Below are 21930 nucleotides of genomic sequence, written 5' to 3'. Positions count from 1 at the left end.
GTTACACCTCTTGGCCTGTTTCTGAGAAGCAGCCTTACCACATATCTGTTACTTTCTGCAAGGTCAGGTGTACCATGGCCAAAGTCTTAACACTGCTTTGGTTTCATACGGAGTGAAGCAAACTCTAGTATGCCTTTGACAAAAGCCACCAAGAGACATACTTTCAAGGGCTGTAGTATGCAAACAAATGTCATCACTCTGAAGAAGTCTCAACCAGAGGCATATTTACGACTTGGAGCAATGAGGTGGACCTCATGGCATTGCCTACCTTGCAAGCTGGCTCTGGAGACTGGCGGCTGACTAGTCGCTGGGGATCTCCTGTGGAGATAGACAAGAGAAGGACTGAGTCTGGGTGTGTCATCCCTCAGCCCCCCCCCCCCCATGATCACTGAGGAGTTTTTCAGGCCACAATGATCTATCTAGTGACATAATGCTATCTCTGGAAGGCAGACTGCTGTAACATGGGCAGATGACTGCAAGTCTCTCACATCCAGATGGTCTGGAATTTCCCTCACACAGACTTGGGATGCTTCAGTTCTCCAGGAAGGAAGTTGTTTACTCCAGGTCCCCAGTCAGGACCTCTGTTTTAGGTTGTGCTGTTCCAGGAGGCCCTCGGAAGAAGAGATCCATTTTTGTCACTCCCTCCTAATTAGGCAATCCTAATCTCTCGGGGCAGTGCTACAGAAGAGATAAAGCCGGGGGAGCCTTTTTTAGGATTTGCATGATTTTTTTGCCTTAAGAAACTGAGAACCAGAGAGGTGTAATCATTCATCAGAGGTCACATAGCTCCTGGGAAGAGTGATTCATTTTGTCTAACTTAGGAAACAGCCTTCTCACAGAGGCACTGAGTTTTATTGCACATTAAACAAGCCTATGAATGTGAAGAATCAAGTGAATCAAACTCTGATCCTGGAATGGGCTCCAGAGTTTTTTTATGTTCGTGTATAAGTTGTCAGGTAGTGCTGGTCCTGCAAGACTAGGGACCATATTCTCAGTGCCACTTGTATTAAGGATTCTTTGCCACATCAGGACTCATAGGATATTAGAAACGAGCAGAAGAGTGGGACCCTAGGCCACTGGTTCTCAAACACAAACAGGCATCACACTCATGTTGACAGGCTGTTTATTTTCCTCAACTCTGAAGGATCTATTTCAGTATTTGGAAAACAAAAACTTAGGAATCTATCCTTTTTTATTCCTTTGTGACTTGCCATGAACAGGCAAGTTTGAGAAAGAAATCAAATGCTAAGTGACATAGAAAGGCCTGAAAAGATGTTGCTGAAAACTATTCCCATGTTTGGGCTACATAATTATTTTTTGAGGTTTCAATTGCTCCACCTACATCTCTGATCCCTTCAGAATAATCTAACTTTTAGATAACAGAATCTCACGGCTGCAGAGTTGAAGAACAGGGTCTGCATCCACCAGCAATTTACTAACAGGTTGATTCTAGGCAAGATTCCTTTATCCTTTGTGGCTTGAAAGTTTTTATGTGTGTCAGGGAAAGGGAATGATAATGCAATGGTTGCTTTCCTCTGCTAGTGATTGTGCTGGCTACTTCTGATCTTTTATTGAGAGCAGTAGCATCTATTTTCATGATAAGGAAAGTGCAGCTCTGAGGAGTTTAGAGACATGCTGAAGCAAATATGATTTATTACTGACATAGTCAAGAATCACAGCTAAGCCTTCCTGAATTATAAGTGAATGCTTTCCCTCACTATATATCTGTTGATAATTCCTGCTCTAACACCAAGGGTCATTTTTCACGAAATCTGAGAGATCAAATTCCTAACTCTCTAGTTTGACAAAGTCCTTTTCCCTAGGGCCCCAAGACACTGTTTCCAGGTTCACTGTTAGAATTCTTCCTGACATTTCATCTCAAATCATTAATTGATTGTGTGCTCTCATGAATCTTGCACTTCTTCTTTAAACACTTTACCGTTGCAATTAAAATATGCTCTAATTGGAGTTCAGTATATTACTCCTTAGATTCAATGTAAATTTTATTTGGGCAGGAAGCTTTTGGTCACTACTGGGTCCCTGGCACCCAACATAACTTTATATGCTAAGAACTTTCTAAATGCTTGTTGAATGGAATAATAAACAAATGAATGAGTGTGTGAAGCAAGGAAAGGACTTTGCCAAGGCCCAACGTCATCACTTCTTCTTCTTCTTTTCCTGCTGTTCATTTTCTGCCATTAATCAGATCATTCCTCTGATGTACTATGTATATATCACCTACATTTCCAACATCTGTTGCTATTTTGTCCAAAGGCTGTCATAACGTCAGCTTAAAACTGCCCCTCCTTGAATCTCCCATGATGTTTTATTTGTTCCTTCAGGGTCATTTTTCCATGTTAGAAGTCAAATGGACATCTGTTATCTCAGTCTGAGTCTTTCATGGCAGAATCTAGCTCTTCATGAGCCCCGCCCAATATGCCTGGTGAATAGTATGGACTCCAAAAGTATGCACAGAGTGAAAGTGATTGGAGGGACAAAATGATCAACCTGAATGAATGATCTGTTTCTTTTCCATATACACTCTTGATTCTATGCACTGTCTACAATTCCCTGAACACACTGTGCTGTCTTGTTGCTATACACATTTCAGGAAGTGGAATGCTTCTCTCCTGCTTTAAGTGACTAATTTTTTTCACCTGTTCCAGGACTCAACCCAGCCATCAGGGGTGCAGTGGATGACACTCAGGCTATGTAGTATCTTATGCTTCTCCTCTGAAGCCCTTCTCAAGTCATATTGCAATTCCCATTTTCATATCTGTTTCCTTAATGTATCTGTGGCAAATTTAACCTTAGACTGAGTCATACATATTATTGGCATAATACTTGGTATGATATATATATTGAACACATGTTAAGCATTGGCTTAATCACATATTTTCAGTGCATCTTTTCCTGAACCCTAAATGCAAAGCTTTGTATGAGAAACTGATTTTAGAGTCCAAAAATATTGGAAATTCCCATTTTCATAGCGGCACGGCTACAAACAATAATTGATTCACTCAATTGTTTTTTATGGGGTGGGGTAAGAGCATGAATTAGAAAAATCCCTATAGTTCAGATGTTAATTTTGAAAGTATGACTTTATTTAGAGTTACTGATTCATAAAAGTAACCCTTTGCTCATCCTTGTGAGATTTGGAAAGGAAGGGACTATGTTTATTAATTTTATCACTTACTAATGATGCCTGGTACAAAGAAGCAGCTCAACACTTTTAAAATATGTGAGTGACTTTTGGAGGCTACATTGCTTATAGGACATGAGGATATCAACTAAAAACTGCAAAGATAGCCAAAGAAAAATAAGATAAGTTACCTACTTTCCAATGGCCCCCTACTTACTGAAAAGGCATAAGAAATTGTATACCTGAGTGCTGGGAATGGCAACAGAAATTGTGAGGATAATACAGCCACAGACATTAATGCTTTCCATCCCTGAATAGCACAGTGAAGAAAGAACTGGTCTATGAATAAGAATACAGGAATCTTAATCCTGGCTCTAATCCCTTCCAACTGTTTTGCTTTAGGCAGCCCATTGAGCATTTTTGGTTTCTTCCTCACTTAGAGAAAGAAGGCAGAAATTAACATGTACTGCTGATTTACAATGTGCTGGGTCCTGTTTGTAGGGTTTTACTTACATTTCCCCACTTATTTGAGGAAATTTGGCCAGGCACTTTTCAACTCTGAATGCTCAAGATTTTATGATTCTCAGCTAATTTAAATCCCATGCCAAAGTACATAAAGCAATGAAAGACACTTCAGATATAGACTGAAAAAAATAAGTGGTTATTAATACCTTCCCAAAGATTACATGCATGTTGATTAACTTATGTTCAGGCAAGTGTTGAAGCAAAGATGTTATTTGATTTACTGATAGCCACAGGTGATTCTCCTGATATTGCTAAGACCACCCTGAATGATTAAGGATGAGGTCCCTTTCCTCACAGCCCATTTTTTGGTTATCGACTGCTGTGTGTTGGGCACTTTCACTCATAAACCACCTTATTACTCCACTGGTGGATTGGAAGCCAGCAAATGCTTTAGGGATGCTTATATGAATTAACAACTCCAAATGAAAGCTGTATTTTCAAATTAATGTCTGTGACAAAGGAGATGTAGTTAGTTGCAGCCAAAGAAACCAGGGCCCAATCAAGCATCCTTCTGTGGGACACTTTAGGGAGGTGCAAGGAAACTACCTCAACAGGAATTTTTAGATTTGCACCCCTTGTGTGGTAAAGCTCAGACAGACAATAGACGACTTTTATCCACAGAAAGGAGCCAAAAGATAAAAGGAATGTTAACTCATGAGAAGTGTAGTTCTGTTCTATGTGGGAGTTCCTTTTCATGCAATAAACCATACTTTCTGGATGTCTCATGAAAACCACTCCAAGGACACAATTATCTCTTAAAAGCTACATTCAAGACAGGGAGTGGCATCCTGGAGCCTAAGTCAAATAACTCAGAAAGTAAATTCTGAGTAAAAATGTAGCAGAGTGGGGAGTCAGTTGTTACATTGCCTCCTGGTAAATATTCTTATCTTCAGTTTCTTCTGATAAATTGTTTAGTTATCTGAGGACACTGACTATCTAGGAATACAGTGGAGTGAATTAAATGTACTCCCTGCCAGGTTGTCCCATTTTGGCTGAAACCCATCCTCCAGCTCTCAGCCTGAGCTAAACCAAGGCCTTCTCAGTTGCCCAAAGTGAAGTGCTATTGTTGAATGTAACCTGTCTTCAGTTTGCATTGACTAATGTTGGCTACAAGCAAGTGCTTGTAATCAGTAATCAGATCAACTCTACATATTATGGATATAGATGCCAGTAAGATCATAAGAGGCAACTCCTTTACAATTGGGTATGCATGGTTGCTTTGGCTTAAAGATGGCTTAAAAGGCCACAGTGTGAGGATGCACTATGGGTCTCTTCCGCATATATAAATCATGTTTTGAGGATACATTGTTCTTGAAAGTCCATGTGTTCAAAAACACCCTAGATTTTGGAAAGAGCTGATTCTCAAAAAGTGGTTTCAGCTAACACTGCCTGATGGTTAGAATAAATGCATCAATAATATTAATAAGCAAGATCATTTAAGCTCATGTTAACTAATCAGAAAAACACATGCCTTGACACAGCTTCTCTATGAAGCTGTGATGTAGTGGTTCTGAGACATTCCATGCTAAAGGGGTTGTTGAACTGTTTCCTTAATCATCCCATCACCCTTATCTCAGCTTCCATTCTGGTCCAGAACTTCTCCCTCAAATTCAATTCCTGAAAACATTAGTAATGTTTCTGCATTCAGGATTTGTGATCTTCATCTATTCCTTAAGTTTCTACTAAAAATTCTTCTATCCAAAGCCTTCTGGGGACTTCCTCCCATCACCCAGAGGACTTGGCACAATGAACGGGAGGGAACCTGTAATGCAAGTCAGGATGCCATGTTTCATGTGTGGCTCTTCTGCTCACTGGAAATGGTATGGCAAATGCAATTACTGAATCTCCCTAAGCTTTGTTTGTTTATGCAGTGTAGTTACCAATACCTCTGTATGAACATGATTTATGATGATTGCAACACTTTGAAAACCTCAAAGTGTTCGACTACTTCTTGATTCAGCCAGAGAAATCTAATCACCAGTTATAGTAGTCCACATTGACTGTGCTGCAATGTATCTTAGGCGTTCTTCACAAATATCAACTCCTTTAATCCAAGCAATAGCCCTATTTTGCAGAACAGGAAACTGAGATACAGAGAGGGTAATCAACTTGCTTGACTATATAATTGACAGGTGCTAAAAGTGCACCTGCAAGTGTGTTTCAAGAGGCCCTACTCTGGAACAAGAAAAGACTGGTTTAGAGAAGAAGCACACTTTCCTAAATACTTGCTAGTTCTTCTCTCAGTACGAATTTCTTCAGAAATTCAAAAGTATGATACAACTCAAATTATGTGTCAGGTATTCTGATAGCTCTGGAAACTGAAAGAAAGTTAAACACATTGGACACACAGTCTGTGGTGGATAGGAATCCAAATGAGTGCTGTGAGGTTGGCAGAGTGCTTTGGGACTAAAAAACAAAACAAAACAAACAAACACACAAGAAACACAGGCCCATTCAGCCAGGCCTGGTGGGATCAGGAAAAGTAACTTGGTGAACATGATCACAGAAATGAGTCACAAGAACAAGCAGGATTTGGCTAAGCAGATACTGCCAGGTGGAAAGAGACATTTTAGAGACAATGGCAAATCTATAATTAGGATGGAAAAAGAGAGAGTGCAGGGAAAAACTAGACCACAGTTGATGAACATAATCCTCTGTGGCTAGAGACCTGATCTGATGTTCAGCACCATAAACCCAGGTGCTTTCTAATACATGCCCTGAATGGCAAAGAATTTGTCTGTTTCAGTCACTGTTATGTTGCCAGTACCTGGTGCATGGTTGATGCCCAGGAAATATTTTTAGATGTATATTATATATGCATAAATGAACAGTGAATGCTAAATAAATAATTTAAGGTGAAAGAATTGATAAAAGAATCACAGGAATAATACTCCAAAAGGGGCTGAGATGGGCTTCTCTATGCCATACACGCATTGAGTGTCCCATAACTGAGGGATCTGGGACTTTGGACTTTGTATTTCCTTTGATTTTGAAATATTTGACTGTATATTTTTGGGCCAGAACCCAAATCTAAACATGAAATTTATAGGTGTTACACATACGCTTTGCACAAAATGGTCTGAAGATAATTCTGTATAATTTTTTTATGCATCTGCATTTTGACTATAACCTATCACAGGAGATCAGTGTGAATTTTCCCACTTGTGGTATCACATCAGAGTTCAAAAAGCAGCTTGAATTTTTGATTTTGCAGATTTTCAGATTAAGAATTCTCAATCTGTGTATTATATCAAGTATAATAAAATACAATACTGTCAGTTGGACCTGGCTCATGAATTTCCTTGGGAGTCAGGCATTAGCAATTACACTTTGTCTTAACTCTAAGTGTGAACTACTACAGGCCTGCCAGCCTGAAAGTGATGTGTGAGAAAGTTCAGGATCAAGGTTGGATGATAGTTTAGAGGGGAATCAATGAGGGGAAAGATTGTGACTGAGTGTGTCACAAAAAGGCTTAGTGCTTAGTCAGTGGATGGTGAAAAAAAAAGTGAGTATTCAAAGCAGGATGAACTCCCCTTTCAACTTTTTAGGTATGCTATAAAATTTTGGATGAAGCAAAACAGCACTGATAGACATGCATAGAAAGTGGAGGGATAGAATGCTGCATAGTTGGCACTGGATGTCCAATCAGGACGAAGAGGTTTTGACTCCCATGTGCTTATGGCAGGGATGTTAGCAAGTGAGCAGGTTCCGGGTTCTGAGGGCTATGGGTTTTCCTTCTGTGCAATAAGGAGCTTGAATCAATATACCAAGTGCTTCTCTATCCTCTCTTTCCAGTATCCTTTTATTATCTGGTTTCCATTATTATTTTTAAACATGCAAATGAGCGAACTGCATGGAGAGAACTTAGATTAGTTCTCATAGTCTGGAATTATTTTGGAGGAGGCATTTACTGAGGCATTATCAAGTACCAACCCTTCTTGATACAAATCAGGAGACTAAGGGTCAACAATGCCAACTGCAATGATCAAGTTTATGCAGTTAGTTGGGGGCAGAGGTGAAGAACAGCTTTCTCATATTCAGCAAATTGCATAAATCTGCTTATATAATTATCAAAAAGTATGCAACTTGGACTAGAACACTTTGGCCCTTTTACCTTTAATTGTACATGTCTGAATTCATTGATAACACATTCAAAATACTTACAATAGAATTTATGATCACTATTAGCCAAACTAGCAAATATCAGTCAATAACACAAAATCCTTGTTTCATTTTTTTTCATTTGTCGAACACTGTGTTAAAAGAGTTGCAGATAAAAAGCTTAATAAGATCTAGACTAGATAATTCCTGACTTTTTATCAGTTCTAAAACACCATAGATACTCCACTCTGTTTTCATTGTGTATCTAAATAAAGCTGCAGGACAAATCTTGATGCAATTGCTGTAAAGTGCTTTTTTGTAAATGCTGTTCAATCTCTTTTGCCTTTACAGAAGTGATTCTTTACACAACATTGGTACTTACTTGTTGGATGTTCCATGAAGGTTTGTCAGTAGAGTGAAGTTGTTTCTAACACTTCGCAAGCTGGCAAGGACCTATGAGGAAAATGTTTCAATAGTTAGTTAGGGACCAAAGGAGGAAACAAGTGGGCAGGTCAGAGACCACACTTAGAAACCACACCCAGGGTCAGAGTGAGAGCAAGCCAGGAACAGCAATGACACATACCTGAGCAAAAGGAGTTACAATCAAGTCATCGCCATGTCTGGTGAGAAGAAAGAAGAAAACATTTAAAGATGCATTTGAATTATAACTGTAACATATAAACTATAATATTAAACTTTATCCATGTTAGCAACACAAATGTCAAACAAGTCTTTTTACTTGTATCCAACAATAAGCTTATGGGGATCTGAGCTCTTGAAAGGAAAAACACCAGGTTCATGACTCCTGTATTTATAGGGACTACACATAAAAGCTTTTGGAAGTAAGTGTATATCCTCAGGGTATAGTCTCATTAAATAGCCGACCCAAAGTGCTGTAATTCAAAGCAACCAGTGGATTTTGGTTGTCAGAGCCAGGAAATTCAAAGGGAGGGTTGCTCAAAGGCACACACAGAGTTGGAAAAAATGGTATAACAGGCTGGATAAAGGTTAACTTTGGATTTCCTGGATTTTGTTGATTTGAACCACAGCTTTAATGCCACTTAAACACAGATTTCTGTCTGGGAATCCCATTACTTTTTGTTTTTAATATAACTTTTTTCTTAAAGTACCCCAGGAAAGCTTTTGATGGGAGTGTAAAGTCTGCAACCATGCTAGTGCCACTGATTTTGTTCCAAAGAGTTGATTAAATTGTTATGTAAATCTGTATGTAGGAAAAGACAAAAATGATTTCAGAAGTGCACTGTCTCCTTTCATGGCATGTGCTTCAGTAAATCTACAGAAGCTCACATTCAGCAAGCTCTCTTTGGAAGATATTAAAACACATGTTGGCCTGTGCTTGGGTCACAGAATTGTGCCAATTTTCTACAATAGTGTGAAATTTTAACAGCAGTATAGAAGCTCGTGACAATGACTTTTTGTCAGTCTGCTCTCCCTTTTCTGTCCTCATAATGTCCTCATAATGAATGTGGTGCCATATTTGTTTAGCTGTGTGAGGGTAACTGATAATCATGGAAAGCCTGCCCTACAGCAGGCCTTATGTGAGGCCAGGAAATCCAGACCTCTTTTTCTAACTTAGGCATTTGACATGAGGTCTTATTCAAATACTTGATTTAATTTAATTTTTTATCTTTTTGAAAGGCAGTACAAGAGAGAAGGCAAGACAGAGATCTATTGGTTCACTCCCCAATAGCCACAATGGTGTTGAACCATGCCAAAGTCAGAAGTCTGTAACTCAATCCAGGCCTAACTCATGGGTGGCAAGAACCAATGCACATGTATCATCTTTCACTACCTCCCAGGATATATCAGCCAAAAGATGTATTGGAAGCAGAGGAGCTGGGACCTGAACTGGAGTTCCAAAGTGGGATACAGTCATCCAGAAAGGGCTACCTAATATTCTGAACCAGAACTCCCATCCTGGGCTCTCCTTTCATATGATATTTTCCTTTTCACTTACTTTTCCTTTAATTTAACTTAGCAAACTTTTGTGTACTTACTTTGAATGATAATTCAATGAATGATCTATGATTATTGTATGCCAGGCCCAGTGCTAAACACTTGGTTTGTATTATTTTGGTGAATTCCTACAACAATTTTGTGAGGCAGTTATGCTTAATATTCCCATTTTGAAGATGACATCAAGTTTGATTAATTAACACATGAATAGTAAGTGAAAGAGCTGAGACTGTCTGATGCTCCAAATCTATGCTTTCAGGTACTAGGCTTTCCATTCCACATAGCTGACAAAGCAAATTGTACACACTTCAAGATTCTTGAAATTTAAATGTAATTGGAGAGGCAGAAAAATGTTAAAAAAAACTCTGCCGGAGACATTGAAAATATAGAACAAGCAATACAAATAATGGATACAGAACGGGGTCAAGAAAGAGGCTAATTTCAGATCAGAGAGAGAAGGAATGCGACTTTAAAGGGCCAAGTCCAACAAGGCAGGTGTAGTAGTTGTTACCAGTGACAAGAATGGTAAAGCAGAGACACAGAATTGGGAAAGATCTTGAATGAGGTTACCTAGATGTTTGGGCCAGCTTAGGTGGAGCTGGGCATGTTAAATGTAGATATTTGTAGAGGAAAAGCCTAGAGTGTCCCCACACATACATTATGGATAGTTTAGACAGAGATCATAGAATTGGGCTTAAGTTAGTAGGCAGAAATTAGCTAGAACAGGATCTTAGTGAGATGAAAAGTGAGAAATATTTTTAGAACACAAAACGTCTATAAATACAATTATGCATATGCAAGCACTTGAGAATTAAGTGACTACTATGAGCTAATAGTGAAATGGTTGTTGTTAACTTGCAGTGGGAGGGAGTTTTTTTGAGAGGGACATTGGTCAATATGAAGCATTTTTGATTTTCAGAATTGCAGGGCCAAGAAGCTGTTACTTGAATGCAGTATATAGAGATAGGATGCTAACAAATATTCTACAATGTACTTGGTGATTCCAACAACAAAGGTTTATCCTGCCCCAATGTAAATAGTTCTAAGATAGAGGAACTATAAAAATGGTAGGAAGATGTCTTATAGAAGTCATCAGAGAAGTCCTGAAATGTACTAATGCACCCTTAAAGTATTTCGCAGTTCTTGCCTAATATTAAAGATGAACAGATGATTTTTTAAAAGAAGGAGAAAGTAGAATGCTATTGATAATAAGGGATGAATTGGAGGGAGAGAAATCTGGAAGGAATTCTTAGGTGGACACTGAAGTGACTCAGATGATAAGGGTCTAGGTAGGAATAAAAAAACAGGAGGAGTGAAGTTGAATAGATCCTACAGATCAAGATGCACCAAATAATTGCAAAAGGGGCAGAAAGAAACAGATTTTATTTTTCATTTTAGAAAATGGATAACTGAAAAAACTGTTAAGTCATCAACAACAATAAAATATGGGACAGAAGTGGAGCATTTTTAAGGCACTTATTGCATTTTAAAATACATGTTAAGCTTTAAGATATTTATATTGATGGGCCTGTAGCCATAGATTTAGGATTTACCTGCGATAGCAGGATAGCAGTGGCAGAGAATGGCTCCTTTGATGGCAGTATATTTGGAATGTGGGCCCAAATAACAAGCTACAGGTCTTAAAAAGTGGACAGAAAAAGTGACAAGTTAAAAAACAGAAATTAGGAAGGCAGCAATCATGATTAATGTAGTATGGTGAACTGCCTCATAATATTGCCTTTATCCCAGCTTTTTTTTTTTACATGGATTTTGGGATTGGAGAAAGATCTTGCTATCTTGCAACCTGCCAGGGCAATGATTTTACATTTACATAGTCCTTCCATGCTTCCTTAACTTCTGGACTTTAAATACATGATAAATATACACACAATAGAAGCAAATCCATACATATGCCTAGAGCTGATGGATTCTTGAGTGAATTACACAAACTAATGATCATAGTGAGACAAGCAAAATTTACAATACTTTTGAACTTCAGGAAAGCAGAACATTCAGACAAAGATAGGGGTCTATAGATACCAATCCTGGCTCCCTTAATTGATTTTAGCTGTGAAAGCGAGCGCTGTATATCAGACAACAGCTGGTACAGAAATTGTCAAACAACTTGTGAAACATTAGAAAATAAACAAAATATCTGCTCATTTATAGCTAGATTACCTATGGGATTAGCCAGAATTTTTTAAGATCATGAATTGACACACTACTAGTAAGAATAAAAATAAATGGGAGTAATGAAATACTTGATTGGTTATAAAAATGATGTATTTCTTATTTTCCCACGTCATTAGAGTCATCTTTCTCAGGACAAAGACCAAATATTCAGAACAATTACATGAGCAACACCTAGTGACTGAACCAGCACATTACAGCTTGACTAAAAAGTTCAAGATGAGAACTTTAATTTTAGAATCCATTCTTGGAATTGGGTTGTCAAATTGAGCGCAAGCTAGCTTTAAAAACAATAAAATGAATTTCTACAGTAAAATTGTGCAACACATTGGTACATTGTGAATTTCATTAATTATTTTCACTTTTTTCTGTTTTTCCACACAGGAGAATTGTACTTTCCATCTACAGTTATTAGTCTTCCTTACAGAGAGATGTGTACCACACTGGTTTAGAACACAGACCCAGGAGCTGGCATGATGGTTCAATGGACTAATCGTCCGCCTGCAAGCACCAGCATCCCATATGAGTTGGCTGTTCCACCTCCAATCCACCTCCCTGCTTATGGCATAGGAAAGCAGTGGATGATGACCCAAAGCCAAGGACCCTTTACCCACACAGGAGAGTTGAAAGAAGCTACTGGTTCCTGGCTTGGGATTAGCTCAGATCAGACTATTGAGGTCATTTGGGGAATGAACTAATGGATAGAAGATCTTTCTTTCTGTCTCGCTTTCTCTCTGTAAATCTACCTTTCCAATAAAAATAAATAAATCTTTAAAAGAAGAACACAGGTCGAGTAGCCACTAACATTCATTTTTCAGCTGTTGTTTTTGCTAGTTGTAAGACATTATGTAATCTCTGTCAACTTCTCTTTCCATTTACAAATGCAGTTTTATGAAAATTAAATGATTTACCCTCTCTACACACTCTCTCTCTTTTACACACACTTTTAAATAAAAATGGTAGGCAAATAATATTTAGCTAAAGTTAGTATTTTATTATTATCAGAATTTGCATGTAGATCTTCCCAGCTAGTAAGAGACTCAATATGCTTATGTTTGCTAATGTTGCAATAAAGATAACTCATATTTATCTTGTACTTAACCATTTGTAAAGCACTTTCAAATGCAACATTTCATATGATAAGGGAATGTTCCTAATTTCGGGAAATGTTGCATCCATCCAGTAGGTTGACCTAGACTGCAGCTTCCCTTTGTCTCATGGCCAAATCAATCAGTGCCCTCTGCTGATCCTAACTTGCAAGTATTATTACCTGCACACTGGATGCACTTTAGAACCCTCTCCTCTCTTACATGAGGAAATAAAGCATTGTCCATTTGGCTCCTGAGTGCTAGTCTTTAGATGTGTCCAACCTCCAAATTAGTCTTCATAATGAATTGGAGCCATTTATCAAAATATACTTCTCATTATGTGTTTATTCTGCTTAAAAGCCGTTGGTAGCTCCCCACGGCTTACTGGTGAAATCCAGACTACTTCAACAGATGCCCTTCATGAAGAAGTTCTTGATTATTGCTGAAGCCTCATCTTTTATAACTTCCCCATCCCTAAAATTCTCTGCCCCAACCATACTGAGTTGTGATTGCCTACACTTCTTATGCCTAAAGTTTTAGTTAGCCCATGCCCTTTCCTCTTGCGCATCCTTCCTCCCACCTGCCTAACTGCTATAGCTGAAGCTGTAATATCCTCAGGAGGCTTTCTGCCTTGCTGGACTGACATTTCAAAGTCCTGTGTGCAACTCTCTACAATTGACCTCAACGGAGGGCATAAAAACTGCCTATTAACTTAGTAAATTTTTGTTCAGCAGTCTTGGGGACACAGGAAATGTCTTATTTGTTATCAAAATACCAGAAAATTTAGATAAATTTGTTGAAAGAGAATAAATGCAATGCTCATAGCAGCTGAAAAGATAAGTACAGCCCTAATCAACCTTATAAGGACACTTCAAGAGATTCCTGTGAACTAGAATTAGGAGATAAGTTTACCCTAGTGTAAAATTCTTGAAATCTTATCTAAGCTACATTTTTCATTTTCAGTCTAATTTAAAGCCAATGTATGTGATGAATATCTGTGAGCTTTAGTCACTTATACTGTATTAAGCCTTGGTTTCTATTTATTGGCCAACTTACTCAACTGTTCTATGTTCTTAAGTCTTATTTTTAAAAGATAATTACAGTGCTCACCACATTTGGTATGTGGTGATAAACTCAGTTAAAGTACCAGAAAGTACTTTAAATTAAAGGAATGTGTACTATTTTAAATAATATATACCATGTAGATATTTTGTTACAGGTTATTTAGAGATATAAAGCAAATGTGATGTTTTAAAAGCTAGTAAGTGTGGTGACCACAAGTCTAACGAAAGCCTTAGGAAGCACATTGTACTTTCTGGTAAAAAAATCACTAAACACATCTTAACTTTTAGTGGGGTTGATGCCAAGTCCTCATTTGCCTTCACAGATGTCTCAAGAGACCACTAGCCCTTATGTAAATGACGACTTTACAAAGCTCCTTTTCTGCGCAGTATGTTGCTAACGGGATGATCCAATGAACATATCCATTCCCAAGACAGTGCAGGTGGATGAGCAAAACTCCATCCTGTCCAGAGTGGTTTCTGCCACAGTTTGGGCAATAAAACTGACCTCACTGGATCAGAACTTCATGAGCCTATTGGGAAATCTGTACATCAGTGTGGCAAGGCATTGCATGAGAGATGATGGTAACCATCAACACTGTGGGGAACGAGCAGCTGACTGCCACATCTGGGGAAGTATCCAGTTTCCTCTGGGGAAGCCAGTGGTTGTATTGTGCTGTTTTACTAGAAAACTATTACTTTGGTCTCTCTTTTTTGACTAAAAGATGAAGTCAGGTTTTTTTTTTTAAAGATTTACTTATTTATTTGAAAATCAGAGTTACAGAGAGAGGGAAAGACAGACTGAGGTCTTCATACACTGGTTTACTACCCAAGTAGCCACCACTGCCCAAAGGTGAGCCAAGCTACAGACAGGATCCCAGAGCTTCATCTCCCACACGGGTGTCAGGAGCCCAAGTGATTGGGTGCTTTTCTGCAGTGTTTACCAGGCTGTTAACAGGGAACTGCACCGGAAATGGAACAGCCAGGACATAAATGGACATCCACACGGCATGCCAGCATCAGACAGGACTTCACCTGCTATACAACAACACTGAATCCTTATCATTTTTAGTTTTTATTTCCCTCTTCTATTCACTTGGTCTAGTCAATGATAATTTCTTCTTAGTCTTCTGAAAGTAGTTAGAAATTTTACCAAGTCAAGGTTTCCTCTATTACTAGAATCTAAAGCAATGGAATTTTGCAAGGTTTCTGAGGTCTCTGTAAAAGCTCCCAGGCAGGTTTCCTACAGCCCCCACCAATGACCGTCACATGGAGGCTGGTGGTTTAGCATCCTCCTTTCTCACAGGAGGAGGCAGCTGAGGCAGTGAGACACTTGAGGGCTGCTCTTTCTCTTTTTGTTTCATTTCATCCTGAAAAGCAATAATCAGGTGCAATAGCAGTAACAGCCTCACTTCAGTTTAGATCCAAATGCCTGTGTGGAATTAGATTTTCAAATATGACTCTGATAAATGAAATATCAGACACCGGTATAATTATCCAAATTCTACCTTTTGTGGTGTTCACAAGTTAAATCTCTGAACTGAGAAATATATTAAAATTTTTACTGTAGAGCTGAGACATTTAAAATAGCAAAATCTTACACTATTTTTATTCATGCAAGGGTTTTAATATATTCAGTTTTCAGTTTTCTTGTCATTATGTTGCCAACTCTTTTCTTAGAAAAGGCTGTTCTATATCACGAAAGTATATTCTCCATTTTTTCTTAAGTCTTTGTCTCTCATAAGTGAGCACAATGCTAGATAATTCACATATGTCCTATGCTAGTTGGTCGAAATTTAAGGTTGGCAATACATAGGTTCTAAGATTGGGGGTGTACTTTACTGCTCAATGAAACTGAGAATACAATAAGTCATTGCTACCAAGGATATTGAATGCGGAGTCAACCAGACCAATCTATTTCAACAATTGTAACCGAGTTGAAATGTGATCCTAAGGTCTGTTCATGTCAAAGATTTCTATAATATTGTGATTTTAAGTATGTGTCACCAGAATTTAATCTTGAATTTTTGTTTGAAGAAATAGTCACAGAGAATTAATTTAGCAAATAACAAGTTTCAAAGCTAGTCTTTTTTTTCTGTAACATATTTTGAGTTCGAAGTCTTAATTACTTGGAGTTCACAACACTGATTATATTCTCCCATGATGACAACTAGGTGGGTTTTTATTTTGATGTGGGGTAGAATATCTAGTACTCAAACTGCCAATCCTAAAATGATCTACAGCCAAGATGTCTACATCTCCATGCCTCCACTCTGTATCCACACATTTTCTATACTTGGTAGGAGAAATGCCATTTTTCAGTTGGTCACACATATGCTAAAGGAATCTATAAGGTTTTAACATGGTCATTGCTGTAGTTTGGTTACAGTTTTATTGTGCCATCCAAGAATTCATGTGTTGGAATCACATGACCGCAGTATGATGATGGAAGAGGCAGCTAGCTCTTCAAGATGTTGGACCTAGTCCTTGAAATGATGAACTCTAAAGGGATTTTAGTGGGTTTATGGAGTTAATTGTTGTGAGAATGGATTATTATAAATCAAGGTCACTCCATGCACTTAGCCCCAGCTAGATTCTTTTATGTTTCTCTGCCATGTTGATATGTAGCCACCAGGCTAACAACAGGCTGCTAGGTCCTGCCAGTGACAGAATTATTTGTCAAATAATCCTATTTTCTTTATAAAGTACCTAGCCTTGTTTTGTTGTTGTTGTTGTTGTTGTTGTTGTTGTTACAGCAACATAAAATGGGCTAACACCACCATCATTGGATGTAGTATAAGATACGGTCGTGGTAGGGACAAGTTTCTCAAATCTTTCAGAGTTCCAAGTTCCTTATCATTACAGTAAGGATAATAATAGTATCAACCTGCTGGGCTTGCTATAAAGATTAACAGGGAAAAGAGACATGAAATGAACCTGGCCCCATATTTAATTCTCATTGTGTTTCCTTCTACTTTGCAGAATTACCTGTGCCTCTGTGTGTTCTTAGCATTTATCTGTAGCTATCACCTTTCTGGGAGCATGCAAACTTTTAAAGAACAGATCTGTTTTTAATTGAAATGTGATTTTTCTACTCTTTTCTTCATTTTTTTTTTACCCCCAGGTCCTGGCACACTATAAGAAATATCGGAAAAACTCAGCAAACACTTGTTAAATAAGTGAAGAAGTGAATTTTGACCTACATAGTGATTGAGATATTTTAGGTGATGAGTTTCTATTAAAATTGATGGTCCTCCATAATATCTTTCTTGCCACTAGCTTTAAAATGCCCTTTGCCTCTTCCACAAGAGAGTGAACCTTGTTGACCTCCTTTCCACTAATGGAAGAGAACCTGGTGGAATTTTCCAAGCTAGAGACTTAAGGGAGCTACTGATATTTTTATGACATAAAATGTTAAGTACAATTGTATGTATGCCAGAGTCCTTTTTAAGGCACGGACTTCAGTATCCAAATTTACTTAATTTCAAAAATTTAATAAATAGGTAACACCACTCAGTCATAGCTCCTAAAATAGAAATCTACAATTAATAGCAGCAAAAACAAAACAAAACAAAACAAAAAAATCACCAATTGTCCTTAATCTGGTGGTAGAGAGTGCTGTGTCTCACCAACAATCTGGACAAACAAGCGGACATTATGTTAATATTTCTGAAAACAAACACAAGCATGTGACCAGATGACAGCTTCATAAATGTCCTTAGGAGGGTGTGCATGGCACCAACCATCATTTTCCTCCCTTGCTGAAGCTACGTGTAGCTACGTATTCAAGTGTGATGTGTTGAAGTCCTAGTTGCATAAAATGATTCAGCAGTTAAGAAAATGCATTTTTCAGGGTCAATAAAACATGGAAACTCAACATGGTACCTGAGGTTCTGCATGCCTTTGGATCCAGTTCCTGGTTACGTACTGCTCATACAACATACCGTGATGTCCTTAAGACAGTCCTAACTGTCATGTCTATTTATGTCCATTTTTCTCCTTCCTTGTTTGTGCAGTTTAAAGGGCAACAGTTGTTGTCACAACAGGATTAAAGAAGAGGTAGGTGTGAGACTGGAAGCCATACAGAGCTTGTACTTACTGCTCGCTTGGAAGTGATGAGTTTCTTGACATTGCCTTTGGTGACAAGTCATAGTCACTGTCTGATCTGTAGAGAAAGGACTCTCTGCGCTGGCTGTGTCCTGGGAAGGTGGCGTGAAGCACCAGCCCAGAGGAAGAGCTGGCTTGGGGGTCGAGCGGACTCCGACCTGGGGAAGGGCCATTTTCCACATCAAAGCTTAAAAAGAAAGCAGGAAACTCTGGTCACAGGAGAACTACCAAAAAGGACATCTAACATACTTTGAGAACCCACATGTGATAAGTACAGAAAGTATCTCACTTTATGGAAAATTTTAGTTCCCCAAACAGCTCTGAGTGGCAGTGGCTATTATTCTCTTTTGTCTAAAGGAAACAGATTCCACCATCAGTGCAGTCATTCAGCTGAATTCCACCATCAGTGAACGGTGAAGCCAGACTTTAAAGTCAGGAGCTGACCCCACAGTTGTTCAGCAACATGAACAACTTTGATCAATCTGCAGTAAGATGCAACTGCAAAATAGTTTGGTGATAACTAGCAGCTCTAGTATCTAGCATAGCCCTTCCTGTCTGACAGTGAAGCACCTAGTAAACAAGTCTTCCTGGCTTAAATAAATAACTAGCATATAAATAAAATTAATAATGAACATAAATAAGTTAAAAGTAAAAATCTTCTTTCTGGCATTAATAAATACCACAGTGTCTTCAAAAACACAACATAGACACATGCACATTTCTAAATGTTTCAGGAGCAAAGTTTTCCTGAGACCATCCACTGACTGATTAGATGAGAGGTCGACCCTGAGGATTCACATCCATGTACAGGTTCAACTACAGAGAGAACTGATCTGACAACACCTAATGATTCCACAGGCATGCAGAGGTTGTTCTATGGAGGCTATACTCAGTGGCTACTTGTGAATTATACCATTGAGATTCCTGATCATTCTCCCTCACTCTCAAAGGTGCCTGCAGGCCCAGAATCATTAAGTATGCTCTAACCAGTGACCATACATGAAGATGGGTGTAGCGGAAATTCCGTCTGCTGCTAGTTCTCTCCCCATCCTGATACTACCCTACCTATGATGTACTTCACACATTCTCCATCATTCCATACACATTTTTGCCTGCTCTACACAACATCCCTTAGGCTTAGACAGATAATAATTCTTTTGACTTGAAGTTCTGTGAACTCTTACTAATTCCCAGGTAAAGCTTTGCAGACAGTGCACAAAGGGTATATAGTGCTAGGGATGTTCTTCTCCAAGTTAGACCACAACAGTGGGTTTCCTTTATACTGCTCTAGCTGCCTTCATTTATTTCTTAACTTTTATTATTTTCTTCCACTAGTTCTTACATCTACTGTATTCAGATACATTTTGCTTATATTTCTTCAGTTCAAAATGCTTTCTGATATAGTAGTGTATTTCAAAAATATCATAGAAAATGAAACATAGGCCTTTTTGCACATGTGTGTGGCAGCCCCGAGCGGGCAGGCATACAGGGGGCAGAGGGGATGGAGCCAGCCGGGTCATATGGGGTCATAGGGGTTCACATCAGGGAGTTGGAGTAAGCCTGATAATTTCCCTACATGCGTGGTCCCAGATGGAGTTGGGGGAGGGCTAGGGAGAGCCCTAAGTTAAAATGTTGGCCTGGCCTGGTTCTCTTGACCACTGGTGTGCTCTGAGGACTTAGAGGGTTGCACAGGTTGGGGTGAGCGGTGACATGAGGGTTCATGTCCAGGTGAGGAATGCCTACTAAGGGACTTCGATAGACAAAGTCACTGTACTTGCAGGTAAGCAAGCGTGTTGAAACTCAGCAGTTTGGAGGAGGGAATGGGAGGACATTTAAAGGTCAGACTGAAGCACTAGCACATGCAGGAGACTGAGTTAGGGTAGACAGCATCAATCGCCACCGAATTCCACTCACTGATGCGCACTAAAGCTAGGGCTAGAGGCTTAACCCGGCAGTGTTAGATCACAATATCCAAAAGTGACAGTTGGAACAAGGGACAGGTAAGGTTGGGCTGGCCCATGACACTAACCAGCACATGAGAGAATCAGGACTGAGAGGTCTGAGGCTACAATCAGGGGAAGCGGGGTAGTATGTGGGCTCACCCCTGTACAACTGCAATCTCTCCTGGCACACACAACGTCTGTGGCTGGGAATAGGCCTGGCTGGGGAGTAAGGGATGCCCCAGCTGTTTTGGGGTTCATTATGGTGAGCATGAGAGCCAGGATGGGGGCAGCAGTCTGAGACATAGCTGTAGTCTCCCTCAGCATGGGTGTGGACTTGGTCTGGGGAGCACCAGACTGGGTTAACTTCAATACCCACTGGTACTCGTGAAAGCCAGGGTGGGTATAGAATGGGCTGGGCTAGATCTTGACTCCTGCTGAACCATATGAGAGTTGTGTCTGGGTGTGGACCAAGTGTGGTTGGGCCAAAGCACCCAAAAGTAAGAACCAGAAAGGGTGTGGGCCAGTTCGGCAAAGACATTGTTCCTGCCAGGACAAGAAGGCGGACTAAGACAACCTGAGCCAAGGACCCACTGGTGTCTGCGATACCTGCTGCTGGCAGGAGACCTGATACAGGAACTTGGGGAACTCCTGTCAGGACACAGTCCACATATGTGAGCACAAAAAACAAGGTAAGGAGCAGCTCAGACCAGGCCATATTATAGCACCTGCTGGCAAACATATGGGTCAGGTCTGGGGCAAGGCCAGGTTGAGTCAGTTCATAACATCCACTGGCAGATGTGAGAACCAGACAGGGTGCAGGATGGGTCAGGTCAGGCCACAACACCAGCGCGTTCACATTAGGACCAGGCCTGGGGTCTGCCTGGCCAGGCTGGGCTGCAGCACCCACCAATGGGAGCTATAACTGGGATTAGGTTGGACCTAGCCAAGCTGTAGCACCTGCTGGTTGATGTCCAGGTAAGGCAAACCATGCCAGTCTGGAGGCAGTGGGTGCCAGGTCCATGAGCCCTGGGGCAGGGACCAACAGGACTTGGGTTGCTGGCCCAGGTCATTGAGCCAGCCTGGGAGGTTGGTTCCAGACCTAAGAACCCCCGAGGCCAAGGGTCTGGCAGGGCCTGGGTCAGGTGAACTGGGTTGCCAATGATTCCAAGGGAAGCTCACTGGTCGCCCGGTGGCATGATTGTGGGGACTTAGTGTGTGGCTTTGCAGGGGCCTTGGGATGATGCAGGTGGGGTAGTAAAAGGGTCTGGGGTCTCACCTCCAAGATGAGTGGTCTGACCATGGAATCCATGAGTCAGAACTGGGCCTCCTCAGGGGAAAAGATAGAGCAGTGGATGGTTGGCCAGATGCTCACTGGAGGATCTGACTACCCATTGGGACCTGCAGAGGACATCTTGTACCATAGCAGAGGAAGGAGGACAGAACAAATAGGATAACTACCCCAGCCATATGATGACAGTAAATATCTGGGTATATGGAGACTCTAAGGTAGACCATGTCAGATAGTGAACGCTGGAAGGAGTTCCTCAACCTTGGATTGGTGATTTCACCAGCATTTCAGAAATACCAAAACTACTTGGGAAGAACCTTCGGGGCATCAGGGACCCTGGGTTGATAGCTGGTGGCCATTTCCCCTCCCAGGGTATTGGGGCAGTTAAATTTATAATCCCGTTTTCCATGAATGTTTGATGTATCTTCATAGTATTCCATTTACTCCTGACACTATCACATAAATAAGATGATCCTACTCTATTTGATGAGGCTTATAGATAAGTAAA

General features: G+C 39.9%; 1 protein-coding gene across 1 annotated transcript in view; it reads right to left on the bottom strand.

Annotated features, from left to right (window-relative positions):
* Positions 1 to 209: 209 nt before the first annotated feature.
* LOC131477924 (cAMP-specific 3',5'-cyclic phosphodiesterase 4B-like) overlaps positions 210 to 21930 on the bottom strand; it is a 371133-nt gene continuing 349412 nt past the window's right edge. Inside the window, exons 3-6 of the mRNA XM_058681101.1 lie at positions 18184 to 18378; positions 8352 to 8388; positions 8151 to 8221; positions 210 to 318 (exon numbers count right to left, since the gene is read on the bottom strand). Coding sequence (XP_058537084.1) covers positions 210 to 318; positions 8151 to 8221; positions 8352 to 8388; positions 18184 to 18378 — 412 coding nt within the window. The remainder of the gene's footprint in view (positions 319 to 8150; positions 8222 to 8351; positions 8389 to 18183; positions 18379 to 21930) is intronic.

The sequence above is a fragment of the Ochotona princeps genome, chromosome 2 (genome assembly GCF_030435755.1).
Source record: "Ochotona princeps isolate mOchPri1 chromosome 2, mOchPri1.hap1, whole genome shotgun sequence".
In the NCBI taxonomy this organism is placed as follows: domain Eukaryota; kingdom Metazoa; phylum Chordata; class Mammalia; order Lagomorpha; family Ochotonidae; genus Ochotona; species Ochotona princeps.
Note: the sequence above shows the minus strand (reverse complement) of the source record. Positions and strands in the feature narration are given on the sequence as shown.